The 18940-nt window shown below is 41.9% G+C and overlaps 1 protein-coding gene across 1 annotated transcript in view; it reads right to left on the reverse strand.

Moving 5' to 3' along the window:
• Positions 1–6240: 6240 nt before the first annotated feature.
• Positions 6241–18940, reverse strand: part of EGFL6 (EGF like domain multiple 6) — a 41050-nt gene continuing 28350 nt past the window's right edge. The window contains exons 8-12 of the mRNA XM_033147401.1: positions 17984–18328; positions 11329–11400; positions 10246–10332; positions 9113–9378; positions 6241–7064 (exon numbers count right to left, since the gene is read on the reverse strand). Of these exons, the coding sequence (XP_033003292.1) occupies positions 6954–7064; positions 9113–9378; positions 10246–10332; positions 11329–11400; positions 17984–18328 (881 nt within the window). The 3' untranslated portion in view covers positions 6241–6953. The remainder of the gene's footprint in view (positions 7065–9112; positions 9379–10245; positions 10333–11328; positions 11401–17983; positions 18329–18940) is intronic.

Raw genomic sequence — 18940 nt, forward strand, 5'->3', positions numbered from 1 at the left:
GAACATCTGCACATTATGTAATTGAAGTGTTAATAACCGCGCCCTGTGATATATTTTAAGCACAGGGTACTGTGATAGGTATTTCAGCTTTCATAAAGCCATAGTAGAGACTGTCTACCAAGCACAGAACACAATCAAGAGCAAAATGCATCTCATGGGAGCTGTACAGCTAATAGGAAGAAGAAAAACAGTGGGCTTGGCAACAAAAACCCAGCAGAGGGTGTGCTGAATCCTAGTTATACAAACATGGAATCCCAGGGCCCCTACATTTTATCAGGTTAGTTATTACAAGCTCCTGTCTGCAGAATTCTTAACTCCACCCATGTAAGAAACTGAATGACTGTAAAGCCATTTGCCAACATAATAAAAGCCTGGCAATCCCCGAAAGGAAAACCGTTTGTCCCTCAATACTTTTAGACATAGTGATTCTTGAGTCGTGTCACATTTAGAACCTCTTCAAAGATTGCAGTTCTTCATTTGCTCCTTGTACAGAAAGCAAGGCTTGCAGCGTCAAATGGAGGGAACAGATTGGGTGTGTGCAAGCAAAAGCAGAGCTCCAGAGCCTGCTGCCAATACTCTGCTTGCGTAATGCGAAGCAGAGAAGGCCCTTAAGAAAGTGCAGAGTACCTTCCGCCACAATTTATTAGCATCCATAACTCACTCTTTCATTCACATACACCCACATGGGGAAAGGCTTCTACAGTGTCAGTGTGACTTCCAGACTTAAACTTCAAGCTGTAAAAAAAGAAAAAAGAAATTCCCACTTCTATGGGGAAGCTTTCAAACATCTGAAAACTGTTTGGTAAACGCCAACCAGTGGCAACTTCCACCCTCACTGTATCTCCATGCTGGGGGGGGGGGAATATTAGAAGTTCTTTAAATGTATTCATTTGGTTTTTCAGATTAATTTTTTACAGTCACATATTCAACATACAACAGAAAGACAAGATTCCAATGAATCTCTTTTACTTCCCTCCTCCTCTTTGTGAGTCCTATTGTTAATCATTTCCTCCTGCATCTTTTATAATAATCCAAACCTTTTATCTCTCCATTGCATCCAAAATTCACCATTAAACTACAAGTGATATTCCAATCCTACTAACGATTTTGACTGTTTACAGTGGTCTTTAAGAAAAGTTACACATTTTCCCAATTTCTTATTAACATTTTGGTCTTCCTGATTTCTGTTTCTTCTGGTCATTTTAGCCATTGCATCTCCATGCTCGGGGGGGGGGGGGAGATTGGAAGTTCTGCCTCTCAAATAACTCCTTGGCAAGGCCACTTTAGCCTGCCAGGAAAAACAAAACAAAAATAGTTGACAGCCCTGACATTTTGAACGCAGACGATCCATTCCCAGGCTCACTCCTCAGCACAAACCTGGGAGAGAGACCCAAACCCTGGACAGCTGCTTGCAAACAAAATTACACGGGCCTATGCTGCTGAGACACCGTGTGTAAGGCAGCTTCTTCCGAGGTGACATCCACAAAGGGCCGCAGCAGCTTCCACCACGGAGGAGGGTTTGGGGGTGAGGGCGAGGAGACCCCACAACACACCGCCGCCGTTGCAAACCTTCCTCCCGCCACAGCGTACGTAGCAACGCGCGCGCTCCACTTACCTGGCCCGACCGAGCAGCTTCCTCCGCCTTCCCCAGCCCCGCCCTTCTGGGGAAAGGACGCACGGCGCGTGCGCGCGCTCCCGCTTTTGGTTCCGGAGGCGCGCGAGGCGCGCTTGGCACTTCGCGGGCAGTCGAAGCGCACAGGGACTCTTGTTGGGGCGCAGGCGCGCGCTCTCTTTGCCCAAATACTGAGTGTTGTGGCAGCTTTAACCCACCCCCGCCCCGCCCCCAATTCTCGTGCAAGCCGCAACACGTTACTTCACAACACGTCAAAACACGAAAAGCACAGCACAATTAAGGAAGTTTTTTTTTGCTGCTCTTAACGATAGAAATACAGACTGTATTCAGACCGTACTCCTCCCCCCACACCCCAGAGGCTTATGTAATGAATGAATGCATGAATGAATATTTGCGTCAGCCATCGGCCATAGCAATAAAACAACAATACGATATACAAAGATCGGAAATAAAAAAGCCAATTATATAAAATACATGTTAGGGTTTTGAAGCAATAGTCAAAATAGTGGATCTTATTCTGATTGCCCCAGCTAAAAACCTTGCAACCTTTGCTGTCACCTGCTCGTCTTGATCTGCCAAGAGAAAGGACCCTGTGGCAGAGGTTGGGCGACCCGGAATGGACAATAAGAGAGGGGTGATAATTTCATTCCTGAAGTGTTCAGAAAGAGTGCAACCTAGAAGGGCTTAAGTAAAATACAACTGCCTTTCCAACCAATTGGCCTCTTCATTGCAGTTTAGGAAATTGTACTAACTTCACTTTTTTAGTGCATGCATACTTCTGCAAAGTTAAAGCTCCATTAAGAAATGAAGCTAAAGGTAGTTTCACTTTCTGAGCAACTGCAATAAAGACTTCTTACTTTCTTCATTGGGGATACCAACCAAGTTTCCCAAAGGCAAAAATACCCTTACTGAAATAACTTTTTTTTTACTACAAAAGCAGTGATCTGGTGCAACTTCACGCGAGGGAGACAAAACTGTTTTATGCCTTCATATGCAGGATCGAAGTCTGAATATCTACTGCCCTCTGCTGGTGTTGTATAGTCCAACATTTAGAACAGCTGGAAGCTGCACTAAAATCAGTAAAACTGGGATGTTTTTGCTAAAGGCACTGGTCATTTGCAGGGGAAGCGGAGGATTGCCATGGCTTGTGCAATGCATCACTGTATTGTATATCACAATATCCTTTTCACCTATGCACCACAGTGGCTTCAAATGTACCAGAATGGAATGGGGATAATAATAATTTTATTATTTTTACCCCGCCCATCTGGCTGGGCTTCCCCAGCCACTCTGGGCGGCTTAGTCAGACATACAGCTAGGATGCAATACTATACCATCTTACCCGGGTGTAAACTCCATTTAACTCGATTGTGCTTACTTCCAAGGGCACATGGGTATTTGTTTACATGTGCACATATATACTGGCACCGCTTCTCTAGCAGAGGTGGGGGTGTTCTTTTGCCCCCCCCCCAGGCAACACCCTCATGGGCACCTCCTGCCACACCCACACCTCTGCTAGAGAAGCGGTGCCAGTATACATGTGTTGCCTGGGGGGGGGGGTCTTTTGCCACTTCAGTGCACGAGGTAGGCCTGGCCAGGTGGAGGAGGCCTGCTATACCTTTTGGGCTTGACAAGGCATGTGATGTTCAGCTGTTCTGAGCCTACTCCAGCTAAGCCATCACACACCACCTCCCCGAGCTAGCAAGCTCCACCTGGGCTGTTGGTCCTTGCCTGCCTTCCCTCAGAACTGACAGCTGTAAATTCTGAAATCCTGAGTTCAGTGGTGGTATGTTCGATTTTGCCACTTGAGGCAAAACAGGAAGTGCCACCCTGCTCTACCACACCACCAGTGGGACACACACCACCACAGCACCAGCTGCCGGTGGCACTGCACCTGTACCAGCACTGCAGTGCTGGCATTGGCGCCAATTTCCTGAAAGAGCTTGCAAGATCTCACCCAAATCTCGTGAGATCTTTTGCTGTCCTTGACATCTTGCAAGACTTTGATGAGATTTCACAAGGTCTTGCAGGAAATCAGCACCTATAATGGCACTGCTTATTTGACAGAGGTGGGGGCATGGCAGGAGGCACCCATGAGGATGCTGCCTCGGGAGCTTCATATGATTGGAGCATGTTGGCTCAGCTCTCAGTTGACCAATATTTGTGTCATTTTATCCTTCCCTGGAAGAAGACACAGGGAGGGAATAGTTTCTTGGCAGAACTATCCATTTCCCAAATCAAGCAGACACTAGCTGAATGAAACATCTGTTTGTGTCATAGCTGAAAAGAAAATATATCACTGAGTCCAAAAATTTATTGCCATCATCTTAGGCTCTCTTGGGAATCTAAACCCATTTGCTTGCAATATTATGGAGAACATGCCATTTTTAACCATAGTTCAGCAAGTGCCCATGGACATCAATCCAAACGCAGAGACATTTTTGCTTATTATAGTGAGGGTGCAACACTGTGGAGCCTCATGTGAGTTACCACTGACGACTTGACCATAGCTGCCTGTTACATTGGTGGGTAGCAGCTGAGACAGAGCAATAAAAATAAAGGACCCCATCTGGGGCATAGGAATAACTAAGGAACAGAAAAGGGGCATGTGACTCTTCGGATACACAATTTAAAGAAAAGGATGAGTGGGGAGTTTCAAATGGTTATTCCCTTCCAGCCTCTTGCTGTCTGGCTTTCTCCTGCTGGTTCCATAGTGTCTTCTTTCTACCTCCCTGCATCTGCACATATTGCCACTTGCCAGCCTTCTCCTCTTCCACCCCGCACAGGATGACAAAGTACATTTTAATTCCCCATATTCCTCCCACAAGCCATCTCTCTCCATCCTTCTGATCTCTTTTCTGATCTCTGTTACCAGTTCACCCAGCAGTTTTCCAGCGTTGGAAAGGCCAGCTGGAGTTGCCTCAGTTGGAGCAGCAGGATATCAGGTGCCCATTGCCCAGAAAAGGTGATGACAGAGGTGGACATTGGACCAGCTGCCAGGCACCTTGGAGAGGTCACTGGAACAACAGGAGAAGCCAATGGGTCCTGGAGTAGGGGCAGCTGGCAACCATAGATACAAGCACTATACAAACTGCATGATGGTATGCAATAGACAAATTAAGATTTCCTTCCATCTTTTCCACCAATTTGGTTGGGTTTAAAAGGGGATTAGACAAATTCATGGAGGATAAGCTATCAACGGTTAACTAGGAACGGTTGCTATGAATTACCTCCAGTATCAGGATGTCTCTGCGTACCAGTTGCTGAGCATCATGAACATAAGTGTGCTGTTGTGCTCATGTCCTGCTTCTGGACTTCTCAAGGCATCTTGTGAGAACAAAACGCTGGTCTAGATGGGCATTTAGTTCAATTCAGAGGGGCTTATCTTATGTACTTGTATTAACAAAAGGAAAATAGCTGCTTCTGCTATTCCAGAAAAGTTTGTACATTTATACTCCTTTGCACAATATCTGCCAAATTCTAATTAAAAGATGATCAGCATACATAGTTTACAAAGACACACATAAACGTTTTCTCATGAACTGACTGAATTTTTCAAGTTTGTAATTATCACTTTGTGTTGCTTAGACATCTTTAGGAAATGTTTTCCTTTTTTAGTTCAAATCTGTCTCCAGATGCGCTATTACACTTTCTAAACGAATCTAGTTATTTATAAAATATAACTGGATAAGTTCCAAGAGCAATATCTGTATCTCATACACATCATTCAACAGTATTCCTTTTTGCTTATTTTGGTAACCATCCATACATATGAAAATTAATAATTCCTAGGTAATGCTAGCAATTTTTTTAAAACCCACAAAAAAACATTCATATGTCTTCAGTTTAGAGGAAAATACAGTAGGGGTAAATCAGTGTAATTTGCCGATTTTGACATTAATTATATATATTTCTCCTCAGCGATTATGGATAAATATGATCAACCTAATGATAAATAAATATATACAAGGCGGAGAGAACCAACACATTTGTTTCTCAGATACCAGCGAAAGGCTGATTTCAATGGCTTCAAGCATATTTATTTCCCTGTATTATTGTGACCTTCATATTTTCCCCCCATGAAGCTGCAAAACCACACTGATCCTCTTACAAAGTCCTAGCAAGCACGGTCCAACCACTTCACTTTCATGTTTGGGGGAGTCACAAGAATATGTCCACAGCACTGTCTTCCATAATGAAAGAAATAAGAAAGGTTTTGCACATTGGAACTCTTCTCCCAGGTGTTCATGCAAAAAGCAGGAATTGGGAATTACCTGTTTTTGTGACCCAACATTGTTGGCTACGAAAGGGGGAAATGACCTATATGAATGCATATAGTCTCCGACTGCTTTAACTTGCCACTGTGCTCCATGGGTGCCCAGCACTGTCAATTACAACATATTATTTATATCTCACCCATCTGACTGGGCTGCTCCAGCAACTCAACAACCATTGCTTGGATTACTTTAGGACTGATTTGTGGCCCTGTGTGCCTGTGACATCACTTTTGCCACATAAAGAAAAGTTTCACCAAAATCAGTATGGTATAGTTTCATTTATTTATAAAAACACTTCCCCCCCAAATCCACTGGCATTTTTTTATATATAAAAAAGCATCTTTAAAAATAGCTGTAGTTGGATTTACAAGGGAAGTAGAGAAGCTGACTATTTATTTGGGGTGGGGGGATTCAAACAGTTGCGATATTTAGGCAGAAAAATGATTCCAGAGTCCAGACAAATATTAATGGTGTTTGTGTCAGTTAACATTTAAAGTGTGGTGAGCAGATAGATACTCATCAGGTCATCTGGCCAATACATCCATGTGTCTTTGGAGACATGTATCTCTCTTTTATGCTTTACTTATTTACTGCAGCAACCACCAGGCATACACCAGGGTACCCACAGAGCTGTAGCAAACTGTAGGAGTCCTAAGTGTTACAAGAAATGGCATATCCTTTTGAAGATCCTGTTTCACATTCCTGCAGGAGAACTTGGGGAATATACAACAATAGGCATTTTCTTTCAAAGAAATTATATGTAAAACACTTCTTTTTTTCTTTGCAGGAAATCTAGGCAAAATATTTTCACATTATATAAGACCCTGACCACAAATGATATAATACAGTAGAGCTACACACAAACCAAAGTTTAGTATATTTTATATACAAATGTAGTATCTAACTGGAGACATTTTTGTACCTGTCGGTTTATCTGTCTGCAATGAAGTTTGGTTTCCAGATTTGCACTTTATCTAGCTCACAAGGATACAAAATTCTGGACCAGTACAACAAATAATATAATAGTATTTAAAATAGTAAGCTCAGATATCCAATGTCAAATGGTCTTCAGGACACAGACCAGAAAACAGTGTAACATTGTCCACTCCAATTTCTCCAGTTTTACCTTTTCCACGTTCTGCCTCAAAAGCGATCTAATAAAATGAGTGGGGAGAACATTATTAAAAGAAGAAGTGCAAATTATCAAGAAGTACTAGGTGCTCATAAGTTAGAAATCTGAACTGTGCTACATGCACATCATCATCATCATCATCATCATCATTATTTATTACCACCATATTAAAAAAATTCAGTGAAATAATGAGACATCTTATGGTTCTCTATGGATTAAGAAGATTTTCAAAATAAGATCCAAAGATATAAAATTCAGTTTTACAAACCCAATACAAATAAATACCGTATTCAAATTCTGCTCATGTCCTGTAGTATGCTGCAATGCACATTTGTCTTCTGTTCTTATGCATGATCATTGATTCAACCTTAACTCCTGAACGGCATTGTCAAGGAATTTGTTCCTTAGTTTGTTTTTGGTTTATATTTCTTTTACCAAAACCCCTTTCGTTGAGCTAAAAATTAGTGGAATGTATTTGTCACTTTGATGCCTCTCCCTATTTTAAAAGCTAAAACTAAAAACCAAAACCACAACTGCCCCTCTTAACATTCCCATACCATTTCACAAAGCCCAATTCTGCCATTTTGTTATTTCATCTTTGCACAACATGCCATACTCTTTCTCCTTTGTCCAGATGTATTTAATCAGCCCAGTTCTTGGTGGAGATGTAAGGTAACAGGCCTAACAAATGTTTTCTGCCTCCTCAACTTCCAATGACCTGTGATGCTAATACTGCAGTCCCCAAATACATTAGAATCTGATTTATATACAGTGGACGCTCTGGTTGTGAACGTGATCCATGCGGGAGGCACATTCACAACCCACAGCGTTCGCAACCCGCAGCGCCGCATCTGCGCATGTCACGATTCGGCGCTTCTGCAAAGCACGATTTAGCACCTCTGTGCATGCGCGAGCGCCGAAACCCGGAAGTAACCCGTTCTGGTACTTCCGGGTTTGGCGCGGTGCACAACATGAAAAAGCGCAACCTGAAGTGGCCGTAACCCAAGGTATGACTGTATATATATTTACTGAATTTGCAGTAAGAAATTTATCCCTGAAGCCTTGAGACCATCATGCTACAATCAGGTCCGTAGAATAAGAACGTAGGAACCACCTTTTGCTAGATCAGACCAACAGATCCATTCAGTCCAGCATTGTTATTCCCACAGCAGCAAACTAGATGTCTCCAAGAAACCCACAAGGAAGTCTTGAAGGGCAACAGGACTCTTTCGCTATTTTCCCCAAGCAACCAGTACTCAGTGGCATATTGTCTTTGGAACTTTTGCGTCCTTTAATACTAGAACCCAGCTTCATCCAGTGAAGCTGAATGTTGGAATATTTCAGGGAAGTACCGCTTCACACACTGCATAGTTAAAACAGTGGAATTCATTACCACAAAGTGTTGCAATGACCACCAACATGGATGGGTCTTAGACAAATCATAGAGAACAATGCTATCAGTGACTACTTAGCCATGATGGCTGCATACTACCCTCCAGCATCAGAGGTGGCCTGTCTCTGAATGCCAGTTGCTGGGGAGAATATGTGGGGAAGAGTGGTGAGAAAAGGATGCTGAACTAACAACAACAGCAACAAAAACAGCAACAAAAACAACAATAGTTTCATGATTTATACCCCACCCAATCTGGTTGGGTTTCCCTCGCAAAATATAAAAACGTGATCAATTGTCAAACATTAAAAACTTCCCAATACAGGGCTGCCTTCAGGTGTCTTCTAAAAGTGTAGTTCTTTTATCTCCTTGACATCTGATGGGAGGATGTTCCACAGGGAGGGTGCCACTGAAAAGGCTTTCTGCCTGGTTCCCTGTAACGTCACTTCTTGCAGTGAGGGAGCCAGCAGAAGACCCTCGGAAGTGGACCTCAGTGTCAGGGCTGAATGATGGGGGTGGAGACACTCCTTCAGGTATACTGGGCTTTGGTCTGATCCAAGGCACTTCTTATGTTCTTAACCAGAGGTACCATATAGCCATAATTACAACTTGCCAGCAGTCAGAGATAACTGCAATTATTTACACTGGTCATTGCAGGTGGTTTTTAATCTTTAACTTACATTCATAGTTGTTTCAGCCGCTGTGTGGACTTCCATTTGTCCAGTCCTCCACTGTTCATCATCTCCCACACTCTGTGACCAGGAAGGACTGCTGCTGCTGCTGCCTAGGATCACATGTAGTTTCCCTACTCTTTCTCCTGCAAGTCGGTAACTAAAAATCAGACAATATATGCTTTTTGGCTCAAGATCAGTGAGAAGAAGTTTCAAACGACCAACATCCTTCTTGTGACCCACGAACCCCGGCACCATCATGTAATATCCATCACCTAGAGAGAGATTTTTGGGGTTTAGAAAGTGAGAAACGGAATGTTTCTTTTGTTTCATCTTAAATATTTTGATTATTTACCACAGAGGAAGGACTATAATTCAGTGATATTACTTATGCTTTGCATGCAGAAGGTCTCGGGTTCAAACCCTGACATCTCCAGATAAAAATGATCAGGCAGCAGGTGAAACCAAAGACATACATTGGTCTGGATCACAAGTGACTTTCTAGATCTAGAAATTCATTATTTGTTGCACTGATAACAAATATGTTCATGCACTCTCTCCTTCCCTATCCCCATCTGTAATACAAACACTCAGGGTTTGTTATAAACCAATTTCTCATTAAAAATGATCAGGCAGCAGATGAAACCAAAGACATACATTGGTCTGGATCACAAGTGATTTTCTGGATCTAGAAATTCATTATTTGTTGCACTGATAACAAATATGTTCATGCACTCTCTCCTTCCCTCTCCCCATCTGTAATACAAACACTCAGAGTTTGTTATAAACCAATTTTTCATTACATCTGAACTTGGAAACTGTTGTTTAATGCCTGTCTATAAGATATCTAACCAGGATCAAACCATGGTTTACAGCCAGAGATTAAACCAGTTTCCTGGTTTGGTCACAATGAGAAACAAACCCCTGGGGGAAACGTTGCATTTGAGCATGCGAGGAAAATTCTTGATCTTGGTCCAATACGCCATGGTCAATGTCTGAACTGACCGATGATCTGATATATAAGCATATTTCCTAGGCTTTCTCTAGTGGTCAAACTCCACCTCTTAACTAGGAGGGGACACACAGAGGAAGCCAAGCGAGGCCAAGGGATGGGGGAGGCATTGCATATCTAGGAGTATTACCATTATCATGATCTGCAGGATTCCAGTCAAAGTCATCATTTATATCTTGCTGCCAGGCACAAGACCCTTGCCCAAAGCTGCAGTCCACTTAGGTGAGGTCCAGAAATAGAGATGAGGTATTCAGAGAAAGGAAATACAAGGTGTTGTATTACACATAGTGGATGAAGCATTTTTTAAATGCTGTAAAGCAAGGCAAAAGTCTCTTCCCTTTCAGCCCTTCTCCGCTAAAATAAGCTATATATATTTATTCACTCAGCTGCATTGGAGCTGTTCATGGACAAACTATTCCCACTTAGCCAGGATAATATATTGCACTGAATATATTGCTTTCAGACATAGAACTGTCTTGTTCACACGTTGCTAGCAGTGTGTGTTCCAATATTTGCAAATAATGCAGACATGATGCAGTTCTCTATGCTCATCCCTACTACTCTGAACTGCAAACTAGGATCAGCAAAGAGTGCTAGTTGTACCAATCTCTTGTTGTATCTTTTTGCCCTATTTCCAGGTGAAGTGGAACCCAGTAGAAGGTGATGCTGCCTAGATAAGCTCTGGATAACCATCTTGGTGTTATCAGTGTACCTCATCTCATATTTCAGTAATATTTCTTGATAAACTGCAGTCAGGCTGAAACCAGCACAGTCAGATTCAATTAAGTGAAATGTGATATGGTACACATGAGAAATTGGAACCACACACACAAGTAGAAGGCTGTCCAGATAGAAGCATAGGAAGATTTATGGGAGGTAACAGATACTATGAATTTGACTGATGGAGGGACAGGCAGGAATGCAGGCCTGTAAAAATATGAGGTTTTATAAACAGACCCATAGAAGATCTTAAAAGCACTTAACTAATCTAAGGCTACAATTCTGAAGCAATTTACCTGAGAGTGAGCCCAACTGAATTCAATAGGACTTACTTCTGAGTAGACATAGTTAGGATTGCAGTGTTGGATTCTGTCTGTCAAAAAAGGCTGTTTATTATCATTTTTAATGTCCTAAAGTTCACCCAATGAAGGATCCCATGAAAAGACATCACCACTAGATGAAAACAAAAGCAATCCTTTTAAAATCTGCCCACCTTCCAGCTCTGCTCTTTGTACTGGAAGTTTCCTTTGTGCTGGGAGAGGCCCAAACGCAGCAGCTTCTTTAGCTGAATGATTGAAACATATATTGTTAGTTCCAAAAAACAACCAGTTAAAACAAATATGAATTAACTGAAATATATGTACATCACACACCACCAAGCTTTCACAATATTACAAATTATATGGCACATATACTTACCAGCTGTGTTTACATGGCAATTAAAAAAAAAAAAATTATGTCTCCAAAACTAACACATGGCTAAGTTATCTCCAGTGTCTAAAACTAACTCATGGCTAAGCTATCTCCAGATAATATCCCTTATTAGATAAAATGCTGCAGACCTGAAGGAGCTCAAATTCAAATGCATCACCAAAAGATGTTCATTCTTTTATGCAATGATCAGGTTTTTTTGTGCTGCAATGTTTGAGCTACTGATTGGAACATGCGTTTTGTGGGACTGGGCAAAATACTGTGTGTTGGCAAAGCAATATTTGTAAGGAGTTATAACTCAAGAGGTACTGTATTTCCAATACAGGACCCCAGGACAACCTTACACTTACTCCTAAAAGCTCAAGAGTAGCTTGTAATCCCAGTCTCATCCAGGGATTGTTTTGGGGCTATACCCAGTTAGCCTTAGCAGTAGAACTGCAGTATGTGCCTGAAGACCACACTCTGAGTTATCACCTCCACGTACAGCGATGTGACAAACGGATGGAAGTTTGGTTCAGGCACGTAAACTAACCCAGGGCCTGGTTCGGCAACAAGCCATTCCTGTATAAACATGTGTTAAGGTTCATGGAGATAATTTGGTGCATAAAGCTCTTCTTTAGCACTTTGCAAAACTGAAAACAGACAGGTCTCTTTGGGGGCCATATGTGAAACCTTTGACAGATGCTACTTTTTTCCTTCTTCACCTTTATTGGCATATATAAGACAATAGAATCATAAAAAAGACCATCCATATGCATTATATTTATATTACATACAGTAAAAAGGGAATCCTCCTCAGCCTATTATGTAGACCAAACTACCCCAGATTTAACTTCAAAGATCCTGGTCAGAAATTGTACCAAAGCTCTAGTGAGTGTTGGGGAGTCATCTCTCAAAAGGAACTGCATCTTGTGTTGTTTGTTAGGTGGGGCCTCAAGCCATAGAGAGGGCGTTATAAAATCAGCACGGAGGATGTTAAAAAGAGGGCAGTCCAGAATTATGTGGTCTAGAGAATCGGGTACGTTCTGGCCACAGGTGCAGAGTCTATTCTGGTAAGGAATGCCTCTGAGTCTTCCAAATAACACGGAGGATGGAAATAAATCCAAACGGGCCAACATAAATACTCTACGGTGTAAAGGGGTCTCTAAATTATAAAAATAATTGGGCATCGTTCCATGATGGGGTTGCAACCCTAAATGAGCAGGGACAGATGTTACTTGAAAAGACAAGTACACATGTACAAAGACATAAGAAGCCCTCAAGGCAGTTAAATATGCTCAACAGAATGTAGGAAAGATGATCCAGGAAATACTGTATAAACTATAATGTATTGCCAAAAGATTCTCTTGTCTAGTACCATTGCAAGATTCACATTACTAAGACCATGATTTAAATCACCCAGACTTCTGTTACTTGAATTAGAAGGAAGTATACCAAATGTGCAAGCCTCTAAAAAAGTGTTTATTTCATATATCTGTATGAGGTAAGGGAAAGAGCTATGACTAAAATGGAAAGCGACTTAACTATGAGATACTAAGTTCGCTGCACATGGTGGGGGGTGGGGGAGAGATAAGTGAAACACCACCAGTCAGAATTAATTATTCCTTCTGAATTACCGAATGCTTTTAAGTGAAGGAAAAATTGCTTGTTGGCGATATTTTATGCCTCAATTTGCTGGCATGCCCAACTGTAGTTTCTGAACAACTGTAGAAGAATCTTGATTGTGGATATAGTTACAACACAACTGTGCCTGGGTGTTTGCATGCTTCTTTTTCTCCTCCTCCTCATTAACAGCAATTTTCTTATTTCTGGATTCTCAGCCAAGCATAGCTTTGCTTTTTCATCTGAATCGGGCAAACTATGGTTTGGTCAAAACTTAAGACTGCCTGAAAGCCAGGATCACCAACCACAGTTTGTGGTTCTAGAGTACAGACAAACTATGGCTTGAGGAAGGCATAGATTGTTGGGTTCAAATGTAATGCAAACCATGCCTCAAATCCAAAAATAAATTAAGGAAGTGCAGAACTCAAGTTGAATATGGAGAAGGCATGATACCAAAGTTTGTTGTATGCATAACACAAAACCACAGTTTGGTGTTCCATCTAAAGCATATCAGTTAGGCTGCTTAAATCCTATTGATGTTGCTGGGATTCAAGACTTCTTTATGCAGCATTTCAGCCAAAATATTCCTTAGGAACTATGGATATAATCCAGAGAACTGCACAACTTGGCATATTTGGATTCATTATTCTCAAATAGCAAACCTTCCATCCTCCCCTCTGCAACATCTCACCACAAGCTGTTTTTGATGCTCAGTTTGAATGACATGAGGGGGCTCACTGTTGAAGGCAAAAGAAAAAATATATCAGTGAGCATATCTGAGCCCTTGCTTGTGCCTAAAGTTGCTTCCTTAAGCCTGAGGGCCTGTGAGTATCAAGGCCTAGTGGCAGTGCTAATGAAGGATTTGCATGTAGGATATATCTGAAGGTGAAGCCAGAAATTACTCCTGAAACAGTAAAGTTCAGATCAACTGTGTCAGTGACCCCAGTAGTTGTTATTAATCACCACTGATGGTGATGTGTGTTCCATTCAAGTGCTTCCTGCTGCCTGATTTCTGTACGTTCTTGGCATCAACTAAAGAGGAGGTCATTTTGGCCAAACATCTGAGGAACCACGAGATTGGGATGACAAACACAGCACAGAATAAATCTTTAGGGCACCATCTGGAAGAGCTTTGGTCAAATTACTTTGTAACACTCTCTGGCACTTCAGCAGGTAAATAAATATAAATCAGACACTTCAATGGAATATGATATAGGAACGATAAAGCAGTATTTTAGCATACAATAACCAGAGCAGTGAGTCATTACAGACCCCCCCCCCCCCCCCGGATCTCACCCACACCATTAAAAATGCATTTGATCAACCCTCATGCATCAACTACAACTGTACAAAGCTGGGTTTTGGTGCAAGTTTTACTTATGGAAATATCATAATTTAGTGATAATGGGAGCCTACTATGCTCTAGCCTACTATGCTCTGTATTAGTTTGTTGCTGTTTTTTAAGAGAGGGACATAGGTCTAACACTGCCAATTTACAGTAAGAAAGCTGTCCCAAACAACAGATTGGAGTCGCAATAAATGTAAGGATTCTTCAAGGCGCATTCATTTGTTCAAGAGGTTAATTTGAGTCATGTAAGGAAGAAATCTTAGAATGCGTCTCCACTTGTTACAGCAGAGCTCCATTTTCTTTGTTGGGCCTAAATTTAAAATACTGTACTGGGTGGGAGGAAACCTCTTTCTTTTCTTTCTTCCTTCCTTCCTTCCTTCCTTCCTTCCTTCCTTCCTTCCTTCCTGCTTGGGATGATTGACTCTGAGTTCATTATAGGCAGCTTCCTTGTGACAACCATAACATGTGTTTCAGTTCCCAGCTTTGAGTTGTGCGGCACCCTCTCAAGTACCTGCCACATGTTTCTGGCAGCTGCTATGAGCGTTATGGACACACAATGCCTGTTATCAGGCATAATGCTAAACTATGGTTTAGCATTATGAGAATAAGCCTTGGCTCCCCCTCTCATTCCCTCCCCTGGTGTGTTTTTTAATCCCTAAACAAGCCAGCTTCTTAAACCAGGGTTGAAGCATCTTTCTACAAACTATAGTTAAAATGAACCACAAGATGTGGTTAATCTGAAACAAAAGTAAAAACTTCCAAAATTCTCCTCACAGCTTCGCCAGAAGGCAGCTCCTTCTTATGTTGCAAAACCATGTTGCAAAACTATGGCTTAACATTAGGTGCTCAAGCTTTGGATTCACAAGTACCCTTCACCATTATCTTTTGGTGCAGTCATGACTCATCTAATCTAATCAGAGTTTGGGGGACTCTGGCTGATTTTTACTGAGCAAGCCAGGATCATATGCTAGTTTAGACAAGCCTTCTTCAACCTGATGTCTTCCAGATTTTTTGAATTACAACTCCCATCAGCTTCAGCCAGAATAGCCTGGCCAAAAGGAGCTGTACAGTACCCTAAAACATCTAGAGCAGTGTTTTCCAAACTTGGGTCTCCAGTTGTTTTTGGATTACAATTCCCATCATCCCTGACCACTGGCCCTGTTAGTTCAGGATGATGGGAGTTGTAGTCCAAAAATAGCTAGAGACCCAAGTTTAAGAAACACTGATCAAGGGTATCAGGTTGTGGAGAGCTAGTTTAAACTAAGCAGGTTTCCCACATTTGAATACAAGGGACTGTCAGTTAGTTTAAAAGTGGAAGAGAAAGCTTCTGATCTTCTCTTCATGGCCATACCAGAGGAGGATGAAGATATGGAAAAGTAGCAGCATATGAACCTGACGCTTTTGCATGTAACGCAAACCACAGCATTATCCAAAAGGGCCGCTCTGTGACATGCTGTTGGAGGAGAACCGAGCCAAAAATAAATGTTCTTGATCCCTCTTCCATGCTTGGTATATGTCAACAAAGAAACATATTGCAAATCACTGAGAAATCATTAAATATCTTAACTGTCTGCCTAGTTTTGATAAATGAGGATCATAAGTCCCCCTGAGTTTATCCTGCTCCAATCAACATGCAAAGTCAATCAACAAATATTTGAAAACAGCGAAGGCATGTATTGTAAACTGTTTCCTTATTTGTTTAAGCTAACTATGCTCTAAAGCACCAACACTAAAAGGATTTTTTAAAGGCCGTGATTCAAACAATCTCATTTATCCAGATTGTGTTTCGCTATAGTGATGTGGGCATTTGGATGTTTTCAAGCAAAAGAAATATAATTAGTATAGACAGAAAGAAAAACAGTTTGCGCATCACAAAAACGAAACGGCTGATTCTATGCCAAACAAGGTTCACTAAAAAAAAAATACCCACACACACATATGAATAAAATGGCAACTTGAAATCCTGAGGATTTAAGTGAAATAAGGGTGGGTTTGCATGACAGATTGTCATGGCCATTGATTTAGTGCTTCTCAACTAAACTAGAAGCAAAGGAAATGTTTTGAGAAAACATACACACATCTTTCTTTCAAGGACAGCCCCAAGTTTACACATGGAAGCCAACCATGCATTTTGTATAGCCGATTCTGGTCCTGCAAACCTGGTTTCTCTTCCAGGACAGACTGGTATCCATATGTTTGCACTGAGGGCTTAGATGCACACTGCATGCATGCCTCATTCCATTTGCAGAGGCTGTATAGCAGGGGTAGGCAACCTCTGGTCTACAGTGCTGAGGAAAAAGATGTGAGAGGCAGTTTGGAATGCTAGGTGCTGGTGTCTTGTAGGAGAGCCAGTGGAAGACTCTAGGATTGGACAGGAAAGAATATACCTGCATTTAATAGGTCTGTAAAGGTTGAAACAGGGGCTTTAACAAAATTCCTCAGTTATAGTGGGCAAGGGCAATCAGGTGAGATACTTTTGATAAGGCTCCTCAAAGCTATCTTGGTTTAAAGGTAAAAGGAACCCTGACCATTAGGTCCATGGCTGTGGGAGCCAGCGTACAGCTTCTGGGTCATGTGGCCATCATGACTAAGCCGCTTCTGGAGAACCAGAGCAATGCAAAGAAACGCTGTTTACCTTCCCGCCGGAGTGGCACCTATTTATCTACTTGCACTTTGACGTGCTTTCGAACTGCTAGGTGGGCAGGAGCTGGGACCAAGCAACGGGAGCTCACCCCGTCGCGGGGATTTGAACCGCCGACCTTCTGATCGGCAAGCCCTAGGCTCTGTGGTTTAACCCACAGCACCACCCGCGTCCCTAGTAGTGTAAAAACCTGCGTCTTGGTTAAGAAGTGTAAAATAAGCCAAATTTACCGTAAGTAACAAAACATATACTAGTTTAAAGAAAGAGCACTATATCACAGTAACCACATGAACTTGTGCACTATATAATCTTGTAATAAATAAGCATGAATATATTTGTCAAATATAGCAGCTATGGCTGAAATTCAACATAGCACTAAGTGGGGTATGTGGGGGGGGCGGGGAATGAGATCTGCTCACAACAATGGGACTTTTCCCTCCTCTCGTCCCCTGCAAGCCCCTAAAACTGTTCTAGGTTTCCCCCCTCCAATCCTCCAGAGCAGATTTACGGGGCACAGAGAGGCATATGAGGGCAGGAGAGGTGGGGAGTCTCATTGTGAGAGAGGAATTCTGTGTCAGCACACACAACAACTCAGTTGAATCCCACCCTATATCAGAATGCCCTTGTTTCACTCCTATATCCCACGGTTATCAGGGTTCTTGGTAAGTTAAGGGGTTAAACGGTGTAAGTGCTATTAAATGGTGGCATTAAAGTAGAATTTGGGTTTTGTTAATAAAACAAGAGAGAAAAAACCCCATCCCACCACAGAAGTTAATAAATGCTTCTCAAAATTCAACATCATCTTAGACATTGGAGTGGGGGTGGGGAATTAAAGGTGAAACTTACAAAACACATCTCCTCGAAGTTTCTTCTCATGACCAGTTTGGTTTTCAAGGTCTTCCCTGTCTCCTCCTTTCTCAACTTCCTCTTCCTCTTCTATTTTCCCTTCTCTTCTGACATCTTCAGTACTTCCCCCCTGTTCGCCATAGGCACCTTCTGTGTGCACACCGTCTTCGTAATCTAACGGCCTTACGTGAACTTTAGAAGCTGGGGTCACAGGCGGTTCTGGGATCACATTTTTTATGTCTCCATGCTTCTTCACACTGTTTTTGTGCACAAGCAGCTTCTTGAGCTTCTCTTTGGCAACTCCAGAGATTCTGGGAATGTCTTTCACATAGTTTTCATGAATAACTGGGTAGGGAATGGGGTAGAGAACCAAGAAAACACAAAATATGCTTGACTTAGCTTAAACTTTGAGGGTCTTAGGCTTTTGCACAATATTAGTGCTTCTCAACATGATGAAATACCAGCTGGCAACGTTTTGATGAAACACCAGTTGGCAATGTTGGAAATGTATTTGAAGTACAATAAATTCAAAGCAATGTATATTATCTGTAAAGATGTCGCTATGTAGAGCCAAGGGTATACAGAGTAGAAGATCTGGGCAGCAGTGAATGTTTTCTTTGTCAATCCCATTAAAAAGGTAAGTAACTATTTCTTAGTCTGACCACTGGGCCAGAATAACTTGTCAGCAACAAGTCAAACACAATTCATCAGCATGTACTATAGTCAGCCATGTGTCAAGCACCATAGAGCTCAAATCAGTCACAAAGGAAAATAACAAATTCTGTGGAGTATTCCCAGCAGTTGCTCTTCTCTATCAGGAGCCTGCCAATTGTCAAGAGAAAGCAAGGACAACAGTCCATATGGATAAATGGGAATAGCTATGGATAGGTGCTTCCAATTATGTCCCCCAGAGGACAAAGTAAGCTTTGGGAACAATCCTCAGCTACTACAGGTGTA

This window comes from Lacerta agilis, chromosome 4 (assembly GCF_009819535.1).
Source record: "Lacerta agilis isolate rLacAgi1 chromosome 4, rLacAgi1.pri, whole genome shotgun sequence".
NCBI lineage: Eukaryota > Metazoa > Chordata > Lepidosauria > Squamata > Lacertidae > Lacerta > Lacerta agilis.